At 38.7% G+C, this 12539-nt stretch overlaps 2 protein-coding genes across 2 annotated transcripts in view; one reads left to right on the top strand and one right to left on the bottom strand.

Annotated features, from left to right (window-relative positions):
- The window catches only part of ncoa1 (nuclear receptor coactivator 1), a 60785-nt gene extending 51862 nt beyond the window's left edge, over positions 1–8923 (top strand). The window contains exons 19-22 of the mRNA XM_077220175.1: positions 207–597; positions 978–1152; positions 1275–1461; positions 4112–8923. Coding sequence (XP_077076290.1) covers positions 207–597; positions 978–1152; positions 1275–1461; positions 4112–4279 — 921 coding nt within the window. The 3' untranslated portion in view covers positions 4280–8923. The remainder of the gene's footprint in view (positions 1–206; positions 598–977; positions 1153–1274; positions 1462–4111) is intronic.
- Positions 8924–9530: 607 nt separating this feature from the next.
- On the bottom strand, positions 9531–10413 carry ptrhd1 (peptidyl-tRNA hydrolase domain containing 1). Its single transcript, XM_077220202.1, has 2 exons — positions 10167–10413; positions 9531–9952 (listed from the first exon to the last, which is right to left on the bottom strand). The coding sequence occupies exons 1-2, from the start codon at positions 10374–10376 to the stop codon at positions 9782–9784; spliced, it is 381 nt and encodes a 126-aa protein (XP_077076317.1). The 5' UTR covers positions 10377–10413; the 3' UTR covers positions 9531–9781.
- Between the last annotated feature and the right edge of the window lie 2126 nt (positions 10414–12539).

The following is a 12539-nucleotide window of genomic DNA, read 5'->3' as shown; positions in this document are numbered from 1 at the left end:
TATCTTCTGCCTTTGCCTTCTTGCCAATTTCATTATCAGTGCATCTAGGTTTCATAGTCAAATACATGCTTTTGTGTATTTTTTCACTCTTTACCTTTTACAATTATTTTTTTCTGTATATGCCTGTGACTGAAAGCTACTCTCTCTCTCTCTCTCTGTCTCTCTCTCGCTCTCTCTCTCTCTCTCTCTCTCTCTCTCTCACACAGCCTCCGCTCAACGCTCAGATGATGGCGCAGCGGCAACGGGAGCTTTATAGTTTCCAGCACCGCCAGCGGCAGCTTCTGCAGCAGAAGGTCCTGCTGATGAGGCAGGGGATGAACACAGGGCCTCTGGGGGCTCAACGAGTTCCTAAGGGTCCCCAGCAGCAACAGCCGCCACAGCAGCAGTTTGGCTTTCCTCCTGGCTACAATGCCGTGCCTGGGAACACCCCTACCTCCCCGAGCCATTTTAATCCCATGGGAGGACCTCTGGACCCCAAGCTGCCTACCAGGGGGGGTATGGGAAACCAAGGAATTATGGGAGGCATTCAAGGGCAATTTGGGGGGCCTGTGAACACTTCTGTTCAGCAGGGGCTTTTCCAGCAATTTGGGGGGCCTGGTATGTCTAATTTGTAAGCTACTAATTTATCATCAGAAGGGTTATTATAGTTAACTAAAGCTATAACCATAAAAAACATTTCCGATACTTCAAAAAAAATAAACGTTAACTGAAATAAAATATTTAAAAAGTAAACATTTTATTCTTACTCTTTTTTTGCATTGTTTACTTACTAAAATAACTAAAAGTGAAATAAAAACTATATTGACAATTCATAAAAATTGGGAAAAAATAATAAAATTTTAATTAAAATTAAATAAAAAATGTCAAAATATGAATAAAACCTATTACGGTCTCTCAATGATACTAAAACAACGCTGATTATCACACGCTTCTGTCATGATGTCTAGCAGAGCCAATGTACCACTTGTCTCTCACAGGCATGATCCAGCAAGCAGATCCATCCTTTGCTTCTGAGCTGAGTCCAACCAGCCCCTTACTTTCACCTCAGAACTCCACCTCCCAGAGTCCTCTGCTCCAGCAAGCGCAGCCTTCACCCGGTTATCAGTCACCTGACATAAAGAACTGGCAGCAAGGGGCCATGGGAAACAACAGGTATGCTGTTTGATATTGATTACCAAAAAGGTCACAAAAATGATATGCGATTTTAGTTTTATTTTCATTGTTTTTACCTGTCTTCATATTAATTTAATCCATTTCATTTTGTTTTGTGTCAGTATGTATAACCAGGCAGGTCAGCCTGTCTCTCAGAACTTTGGGCAGCAAGGCGTTTATAACAACATGAGCATCACCGTATCAATGGCTGGAGGGTCAGGAGCGGTGAGCACTCTACCTCCTATTGGACCATCTGTCGGCATGGGCAACAATAACCGTGGCAACGTTACTGCAATGTGTAACGATCAGGTAAGATGGTCTCTATATAATTTATTGAGATGACTTAAAAGGGTAGTTTAAAAAATGAAAAACCAGTCTTCATTTACTCACCCTGCATGACCTTTTTTCTTCCGTTGAGCAAATTATTATTATTTTTAAACAAAATTTAGAAAGAATTAGTAAAGAAACATACCGTTTTGTTCTTCTTGAAGCTTGTAAGCTTCAGTCCCCATTCATTGTAATTGCACAGACACAGAGCACCATTTTTGGGTTAACTACCCTACAAGTTTTAGTTTAGTATCATTAAAAAACTGTTATAGTTTTTGTTAATATTTTGAATTATACTTTATTTTTATATTTTCTCTGTTTTCACTTTAAATTTTTAAGTTTTAGTAACTTTGTTGTGTGTTTCTGTAATTTTTTTTACATCTTTATAATTTTAGTTTATTTAGTTATTTATTTTAGGAGTTTAAACTAAAGGAAAATTAGAAATTGGCAGTTAGTCTTCAGTGTCACATGATCCTTCAGAAATCATTCTCATACACTGATTTGATGCTTGAGTTACATTTCTTATTGTTATTATTAAAGATGTAGGAAACTGCTGTGACATTTTTGTGTAGATTATTTGATGAATAGAAAGTAGTGATGCACGATATATCGGCCGCCGATATAATATCGGCCGATATGGTCAATATTTTACACATCGGTATCGTTCCGATGTCAAAATAGGGCCGATGTGAACAGGCCGATAATCATTCCTGTGTATTTGACGTGTGTGTAGGCTTATGTGGGCCCGGTAGGGATGTTTTTTTTTGCACAAGCGCATACATTACACACATAATGTGCTGAAGCAGGTGCTGGAGGTGTAAGTTATGACACTCTGCCTTGTTCTGACCGACCATCAAAGTATTGTCGCGCTGGAGTTACGGGGTTATGATGTAGCAATTAAATCACCTCAGACACACATGTAAATTACATGTTTCACAGTGATTGCTTTTGTTAGATTACTGAATAATGGCATACTCTCGGGGGAAAATGATGGTGAAAATGATCAAGGTAAGAATGACACACGACACGGGTGCATAAAAAAGATAATCTTTAAAATCCAGTAATAGCTAGTGGTAGCCTTTAGCTAGCGATGCTACTTCACAAACTAGACACAAACACGTTTCGAGCGATAATCAAGAACTTATCTAGCGCTGCATTAGAGCAGGCTTGTAGGATATCTTAATTCACAGCCCGTAAGGCTACATATAGGCTACAACTGAAATAAAATGCTAGCTCTCGCCTGTCAATGACAGTCCACTGACTGAAAACTACTCGAGTTGGTCAGTTGGAGCCGCAACGACACACCCATTATACACCAGCAGCAGGAATGTAGTAATTTAAAGCCTACCTTTTGTTGAACCCTGGTTAAAATCCATGTCAAACAACCGACGAGAAAGCAAATCCATTACAATGCGTAACTACTAACTCTTAGATAACGTTACATTTCTTTAGGGACACCTAATCTGTAGCCCTGCCTTAGCTCTGAAGCTCTGTGACTATTCTGAACTGTCTGCGACGTCAAGATTGCAATGCTGGAGTGTGTGTGTGTGTGTGTGTGTGTGTGTGTGTGTGTGTGTGTGTGTGTGTGTGTGTGTGTGTGTGTGTGGCGCGCGCGTGTGAGAGAGAGAGAGGCGCGGGCGCGACTGAACAGTGGAAACAAAAACATACTCCGTCATTTTGTTCATACAGGACATTCCAACTATATGCTCACTACTTCAACTTCTTGTTTATACATGTGAAGCCATTTTTATCATAGTGAGTCTAATAGGGTTAATATTGATTACATTTTAAGTGTTATCATAACATTGTGCTATAAAATAGAAGTTAAGGTCTTTTGCCTTAGTAGGACAGTACTGTACTTTAAAGTTTTGAACTGTTGTACAAGGTTCACAGAATACAGTGACTTGGTCTCAAGTGAGTTAGATGTTTATTGAGAATAAAGATGTTTCTTCCGATTACACTTTATTTTAAGGTGTCTGTGTTACAGTGTAATTATACATTTAAGTACTGAGTAATAATAATTAACTACATGTACTTACTATAGGGTTAGGGTTACGAATAAGAGTTGGTTTAGGGTTAGTTGCATGAAATTATGCATAATTTATAGTTATTATTACCTAGTTCTGGCATGAAACTGTAGATGGCGCAGGCTGGAAGGTCCTTAACTCATTTGGTAGCGATCGCGTCATCATCTACATAGCGCAGCTGATTGTCTGGTGTTGCATCAGTGGCCAGTGAGTCGCGGCTCAACATTCAAACAAATACCTGTAGTTCTGCTATTAGCTGTGCAGCGCCCTTCAGAAACCCTCCACCTCCCCCACCTCCGACTGTATAGATCTGCTACGGGGGTTATTTCATGTATGTTACATATGCAGCAGCATATCTTACATGCTCACTGCAATGTCTGTGAATTTATGGGCAGTATCAAGTCTCGGTTCTTGCTCTGTGGCAGTGTTGCAGATCTATTCCACCAAGACCACGTACATCAACATTTCCATATCTATTACCATTACCATGTCAATCTCTCTGAGAGTTGTCATGACAGATCTACAGTAACTACATGTAACAAGGACACTGTAAAATAAAGTGTTACCTTTCTCTCTTTTAAAAAATCTTCTTTCCTATTTCTCAGGTACAGCAGGTTCAGGTGTTCGCTGATGTCCAGTGCACGGTAAACCTGGTGGGCAGTGACTCCTACCTTAACCAGTCGGGGCCCATCGGGACCCAGAAGGGCCCGAGCGGGACCCCCACAGTCCAGTCTCAGCAGAAGAGTCTCCTCCAGCAGCTCCTGACCGAGTGAGCTGCCCATTTACCATCTGCCAGAGGACTGTCTCCACATGTAGAGATTTTTATTCTTCACCTTTGGTTTCGATACAGTATATCTGCAGGGTCGGTGTCTGGGCCCAGGCTTGTGAGGTTTCATAGCCGTTCGACAAAGTGCTCATTCCTGGTCACCTTTTTAAACGCCTGTTTCCAAAAAGGAGAAAAGATCACGTTCCAGAATTTGCCAAGTCTGTAAAAAGGACCTGCTGCTTCTGCCGGCTACACGTCCTGTCAGTCAGGCCAACGTTGCAGTGCTTCTTGGAGAGTGGCGCAGCAGCTGAGCTCGGATTGGAAACTGGGGCAGGCTTTTGCCATGGTGTTGCTATGTTCATGGTATATTGCTCAGTTTCAGCTGGATCTGTGACTGATAGGCTCTCCTTAGCAGTGCCTGATGATGGGAGGAACTTCCCGCCTCTTTTTATTTGTTAGTCTGTTCTGTATGTTTGTTTTTTTTCTGTTGTTGTTTTGTTTGTTTTTGTCTGTTGTCATTTTCAGAACAAGCATCGCCAGGATGGGAGACTGCTGTGTAGTGCGTATCCGTCTGCCGCAGGCTTTCCTGGCAACACTGTTTTGAAACAACAGACAGTTTTTTTTTTTTTTAACAACGTCCTACACATTTCCCCCCCTCAGCAGCTGTGAATACGACCCACATAGGGTCAACTCAGCCTATCAGTGTTGTTTGCAGCGATGTGTTGTGCTGGTTGGTATTATTTTACAGCACAGACGGTCAAAGTTGGGACAAGCTCACACTTTGTAATTTCCTTTAAAACGAAACATCAAATTTCAGGCAACTCTTGTTTAGAACTCATCAACATAACACCAGTTCTTTTTTTAATGACTAAATCTGTAATGTCAGTTTTTTGTTATTTTAAAAAGTAATCATGGCTCTCACATATCAAGTGAGAGAGATGGATATTGGTTATCAAACACCCCGGTAAATGTTACAAACCCTCTGCTGCATTGCACACAGGTGCAAAAATGTAGATTGTACATTGATTTTCATTATACAGTTGAGTGTTTCAAAGATGCTCTTGAAAACCACCGGAGGAGCGAGGTGTTGTCTCGTGCAACGTTCGCACCGTCAGCTGCGTATTCCAGCTCTTTGACTGCTCATGAGACTACTGTTGCCCAGTCAGACACTGTTCATCAGCATTATCCTTTATTCAATTACCTACTAGTCACCCCCTCTTAAGAATCATCTAAATTTGATTTCAACCTAAACATTCGAAATTAAGCTAGTTACGTGAAAAGTACTAACAGAAAATCGTATAACGTAATTCTTCGAAGGTATCAAATTGTCATGCCCACATAAAGACTTGCTGTGATCGAAATTGATGTCTCTGTATGAGCACGAAGTCTTTCACCAAATCGTGCAACGCAATCGGAGCACAACTCGAAATCGTGTTGCATGCGCAACCGTCTCCCCTCCTCACATAATTTCGTTCTCCTTTAACGGTGTTCTTTTGTTCGTGACTCACTCCGTGGAGTTTAAGTGCCGTGTCTTTGTGCGTGTGCTCTGTGTACAAAGAATGGCTACAATGCTACACCAGCTTAGATTGTCCTTACATGAAATTTCTTTTCAATTTCGTAAAATTGATCCTCATTCATCTAAGAAATTCAGCCGGCAGTATGTGCTGTTGAGATCGAGCCACTTTTTTCTATATATAAATGTACATAGACATTGCAAAAAACAAGATGAATTGACAAATACATAACATAAAAGTTGGTCTGTGTTTTTTCCCGTTTTTGGCTCGCCGAAAAAACACTTCGTAATGATTAATTTCTGCCCTCCTCTTTGGGGAATTGCTGGCATTGCTGTATAGATAAAATGTTTTTTATGCAGTGGATAAGATTAATTTAATGAACCCTACCTGTCATCATTACTGTGTTTATGCCAAATATACCAAACTAGCAAACAGCGCCTAATAATAATGTTTTTGTTTCATTTTCTCGTTTATAACGGCTCTCACAGTCAGTACACAACACCAAGGTACAATAGAACTATTCAGAACCTGGATTATCAAAGTATTGTGTATATAACAGATAAATGTGAATATGTATCTGTTCAGAATCAACAAAATGTAGTGCTCCGAGTTTGTGGTAATAACTACTTGCTTCCATTTTGTTTTTGTTTTTGTTTTTTTAATTTTTTTTAGATGTGTATGGCTCTCTGAAAGTATGTGTGTGTGATTAATACTGTATATCTGGTGTTTAATTTGGAAAAACAGACAAATGTCCTGATTTTATTATTTTCTTTCCTTCTTTTTTTTTAATACCTGCAACTTTTCCTGTGGGTGTTGAGATTGCTCTATATGTGAGAATGGTTTAGCGACTGCTGAATGTGACTTTGCTGAGGGAGAAGCAGCATGGACTGGCTTTTGTACGGGTTAATTTAAAAAAAAAAAGGCCATATTATTTCATTTCTCTGTTGTCAAAGTTTAAACAGCTCTGAAAAAGTGGAACCTTGGTTTGAGAACAGCGCTGGGTTATTGTAGTGGGGTTTCGTTAACTGCCTGATGTAGTTCTGCCATGTGTTAACGCTCTTAAGACAAGAACGAAATAATGACCAAAGCTTCAAGATACTAAAAGATTCATATCATATGCAAGGTTCATGCAATTGGACAAATGTAGCACTGCGTTTTTCCTGAATAGGTGTCCCGTTATCCTGTCATGTTTATAACACTACCATTTTGTTTCACACTTTTAATGGAATGTTTAGACATTTCCCCCCCTAGCTGGTTTGATTATTTTCAGTAGTGAAGATGTTCAGTAGTGAATTATCTTCAAACATTCCCCCGTTGCTACAGATCTACCAAACATGCAAATGCCTCTTCGGGAGGAACTTTAGTCACCGTTTTCAGGAAGACCGATTTCTAACCGCTAGCTATGCACGTTTAGAGGTTAAATGAAAAGCATTTGGCTTTTGTTTTAAAACTGACACTACTCAGAATGGATTATTGCTTCAACTGCAGTATTCTAGCGACGCATGCTAACAATTATCTCCTGTTTTTCCTCTATTTTGTTTTTTAACTCAAGGATATACATAATTTGTAGTTCGAAACAAGTGGTTTCGAGCTACTCGGGCTAAAAACGAGAAAAAAAAACCATACTGATGCAACTCTACTTAGATATTTGACTTTATTTAGCTGGATTCTTTATACCAAATTTGAGGTGCCTCTTGTACATATTTTCAGCATAGAGGACTGCTCCTCACCGTTTGATGGACGTTTCTTGTTTATGAGGATTTTCTTATACTGACCTTTGTAAGACTTTTGCTGTATTTTACATGAATTTTTTACTAAAAAACCTAAATGTACCAGGAACTTGCAAGGAATACAATCTAGTTTTGCACTTTACATGAACTACAAGGAAAGAGGCCATGTCAAAATCCGAATATATGTTGGCGAAAAAGAACGAATATCCCCTGAATGTATTTTCGCAAAGTGAAACGCCATTTCGCTTTCCACGGAAAATCAAAGCGCATCTCAGGTTCTTCAGGAAGAACTTGGCTTGTCATTGGATCTGTTAAAAGAGCAGGGTAGCGGAGCCTTTGCTACATGGGTGTTTTTTCTGCTGCAGAACCATAGATCTAACTATGCCTATCTTCTTCAGGTGCACCACCTCCCCATTGCCCCGTCCTCTTAGACCTCCTGGCTTTATCTTTTGAAGACATTCCTCATCTTACTTTGCTTTCTGTTCATCGCGGTCTGTAGCGTAGTGTCGTTTCAGGCCCCGACCGCTCAGTGCTGAGTGTTTAGAACCATTTATGCAAACTCTACTATCTGTATTTCCTCATATAATAGTAGCGAATCCTACGCATCGATCACCACACACTCTCCTCGTCATTCAGAAGTCATCTCTACATGGTATCATCTACAGTAGCTACTGTTTACCTGAGATTTTTCACATATTGTAAGTGCTGCCTTATAAATATACAGACATTAGTTGTATTGGTGAAGGGAAGTCGTGCTTGTAGCGCCACTGAAACGGCGCTTGTTCTTTCGAGGCAAGGTTCCACTTTTCACCTGTGAAATTAATATAAATAAAAAAATATATAGAGATATATAAATTTTACTCATTTTGTCCAGTTTTGTATAATACTTGTGAACTTTTTTTTTCTTAAGAGGTATCATTGCAGCTGTGTGTGGGACATTATGAATGAGGATGTATCCGGGAGACTTCTGCATGTTTTGTCATGTTTTTATTTTGTTTTGTTTTCTCTATATCCAGGTTTATCTGGAGAATCCTACCTTTCTTAGGACGTTGTAGACAATCAGTCACATGCTGGGTCCAGCACCTGCAGGATTGTCCTGCTGGCTGCAAAACTGTGTTTCACATCTACTGAATCAGTCTTATTTTTCTTGTCCATTTCATGGAATTATGTGGCTGCTCAAACTGAGATTTGAAGTTTACACATACATTTACACACACACAAAAACACACACACACGCGCATAAACTCAGACAAACAAGAAACATTCACTCATATGGCCCCTTTGTTGCTTTTCCAAGGTGAAGATACATACCTTGAAGGAAATTATGCTTTGACTAACAAATCTCTATAACATCCATGAATGTGAGAATGCAACACATTGCAATAAAGCACCATGTTAAAAAAAAAACAACTGCCAGTGCCATCTTTATATCTAGGGATGTGAATTATAAGGAATTTAAAGTGTTTAAAATCAATTCCATTAATTATTATTTTGCATTTGAGGAAGAAATATTTGGAAATTCAATGCAAAGAAACATACTGTATTTTTCACTCTACATTGTCATGTGAACAAGGTCAGTTTTGATTCACTAAAAAGAGCACCTGAGAGTCGAATCGTGCCATACGCCCACACTGAACATATGCAGACATCCCATCCTGCAAAAATTCGATTTAGGGAAGCAGCATCAAAATAGATATTACTTTAATACCCTAGAAATGGGCCTTCATTCTCTCTTGCTAGATTTACGAGTGTATATATAATTTGCTGGCTTCTAGGGAGCTACTATTAATTAGCAAGAGACTCCCGGACCTTCGTGGAGAGGCGGGATGTCTGCATAATATGGGCCTTAACAAACCAGTCCAGAATTACTGACCCATTATCGTCAGCACATGCATAATTATATGTCTTAATTTTAACGATTCGTTTGTTAAATTCAAAAATTCTTCCAGTGAATCATCAGTAGGGCTACTGTAGGGGCCTTCATTTTAAAAATGCGTAGGATCATTGCAGATTCCATATAGATTAAATTTATTACCCAATATGTGGAATAAATACATTGTTTCCATTTCAAATATTAAAAATGTTTTTTTCAATATATTTCAATCACCATACTGGTACAATTCCATAACTAAGTAGCATTTTGCTACACAGATATAACAGGAGACAAAATGTGGATGAAAGTCAAAAATGTGATGGTTAAGACTGTGTTCCAACAATGCCATTCTGACCAGTGTTTGCGTTTATATTGTGCAATATATGCAGAATTCATTTGAAAAGCTTGAACTTTTTTAGAAAGGGCTGCACAGTCTCCTTAGGGTAGGGCTTCAAAGCCAAGCATGTAGGAATATTCTCTGGCTGCTCCATCCATAGTTTATGTGCTATGTCCTTTTCACGTAGAGTACTGGAAAGAGTGGAGAGAGAAGCCTCATCTGGTGCCTGTGGGGAAAAAATTATATTTTCTTGGGTAAAAACAACAACAAAAAGAACTTCAAATATCTGTATACTATGTGTATATATATAACCTCAATTATTCATTAATTTGACACTGGTGCATCTGTATTTCTTAACAAAACTTAGGAATCAAACACTACTATATTGCTTCTAAAGGGTTAGAAACACATAGTGCATGTGATGTAATTGCAGTACTAACCTGCAGTACCACTTTGTGCATGCTGTCCAGTTCTGCCAAATATTCCTGTGTATCAGGGTCACTGTAGTGTAAATGAATGGCTGCTGTGGCCGCGTGACAGGCTTGAGTTATAACCGCCCCTAAAGGCCATGATAAAGCGTGTATCAGGTCTGATCGGACGATGACATACTGGACTAAACGCTTGGACGAGCTACCACTCGGCGTTGCCATTTTATTGATCGTGAAAATTCCCAGACCGGAAATGACACAGTCAGCGGGTTCATGTTTACGTTCCGGGTTTATTTCCTTACCGGTAAAGTTTTTGATTGGATGCCCTCTACTGGATGTTTTCAACCCTGAGCATTAATTTAACACGAACCCATAAGAACCCGGACCAATTTCTCCTTATAGGAAAATTAAGGGATATATAAAACAGACCAAATGGACCACTTTCTGCAGCTGTTTTTGAAATACACACCCTCATTGTGAATGATCTGTAATGTTACATAATGATATTGGGCGTTTATGATACATGTTTAACTAACGTTACATGTCACATTGGGCGTTTATTTCAGCCAGTTTTGTTTTGATTAATAACAGTTGTTTCATGTTTATTTTATTTTTTACTACATCTCATAACAAATGCCGCATTCGTTCGTTCGTTCATTCATATATATAAAAAATATTACTTTTCTGGGAAAGTAGCCGAGGTGATTGCCAGCCATTGTTTTGAAACATATCAAGCCATGGACGGATCTTCAACACTTATCCCCTGCTTGCCGATTTGACGAATCATTGTTGTCAGTGAAATGTAACTAGCAGGGTCTTAAAACGATTGCGTGACATGTTGTCAGCCTCCATGGGACACCTTGTGTCTTGTGACACCAAATTTCTCAGTATGCACGATTTCCTTGCATTTGATGCAGACCCATGCGCAGATAGATACCAATCAGTATTTCCATTTCTTTAACAGTGGTGTTAACATTCTTCTGAGTTCCAGATTTTTGCACACCGTACAAATTAGTTTGTTCCCCTAGTTAGTAACTCAAGCATTTCTGCTATTATAAACTTTCTGAAATACTCCAGGGGCGTTTGAAGATTGTCTGGAGGTGTGACACTCGACTCTTTGAATGAATGTGCACTCAGGTGTTTCGAAATGTTTCTTTATTTATTTTATTTTTTTACCCTGGCTGGTTGTATTTTGCGTCCCTGAGTTATTTGGTTGTGCAGCTTCTAAATCTAAATCACTTAATCTGCTAATATCTGAATCAGACCCACTTTATTAATCATCCTCCATGTCTTTCTTGCAAATGGTGTAATCAGGGTCATCAATGTCTTCATCCGAGTCACTGTCACATCCCTCAAACTCAATGTCATCTCCCTGGATCATTTTCAGCACTTTCTGAACATCAAGTTGTTTCCTGAATCTATTGATGTTATTCTCACTACAAAAAAGTTAAAATAACCTAAAATAGGACCAACATATGATATCAAGATCTTGTTTTAGTTACAGGCATGCAAAATTCATTAACAATGTAATTCATTTTTACATTATTTTTATGTTTACATTTGTTAAAATGTGCTTTGAAATGAGCTGCAGAACATATATAACAAAATAATTGAATCAGATACATTAATTGACCAGCTCATTTCTTAATGTGAAAATACATCACATCAAAATTCCACCGGTTAACAGCCGGATGTGACATACTGTATATGTCACCACAATATGTTCGTAACTTGTTTTATATCAATTTGTTCAAGAAATGTATTAAAATCATGTTATGTGTAATATAGGGCATGTTATTAAAACATTAGAATTGTTGCATGGGTTGAAACATGCCTTAAGTAACAAAAACAAGTGTTTTTAAAAATTGCTGACACTGCAACATGTGCTAACCTGGCAACAAAGATGCACACATTGTCACATGACTGAACCTGGGTGTTGCTTATGTCACTTAGGGACTGCCTGAGTTGAAAGTGAGGGATAGTGCTTTAAAAAGACCTTTCCAGATAATCACCAGTGTTTGTGTCACCGCGGGTTAAAATGCATTTTCTTATTTGTGCATCCTTGCTTCTTTTCCTCGCTTCCTAACTTCACCACCTTAGGATGTAAGGGAAGGATACAAGGAAAGAAAATGAAGATGGAAGAATTAAAAGAAAGCTCATTTGTACATTGGAATGTTCTTGATCATTTAAGTTAGTAATAAAGATGTTTTTACTTTTATCGCACTAGGTTTTCTGAAATATGTGTGGGATATGTAATAGACTATGATAAAAACCTTTTGGTAGAAAAACAACATTCCTCTATGTCGTTTTCAAAAAATCAATTTCTTGTTGGTATAATCCTCTATAATAATCCTAAATAGACGTTAACTGAAATAAAATGTTATT

The sequence above is a fragment of the Siphateles boraxobius genome, unplaced genomic scaffold, assembly GCF_051911475.1.
Source record: "Siphateles boraxobius isolate OS27281-9 unplaced genomic scaffold, OSU_SipBor_1 8, whole genome shotgun sequence".
NCBI lineage: Eukaryota > Metazoa > Chordata > Actinopteri > Cypriniformes > Leuciscidae > Siphateles > Siphateles boraxobius.
Note: the sequence above shows the minus strand (reverse complement) of the source record. Positions and strands in the feature narration are given on the sequence as shown.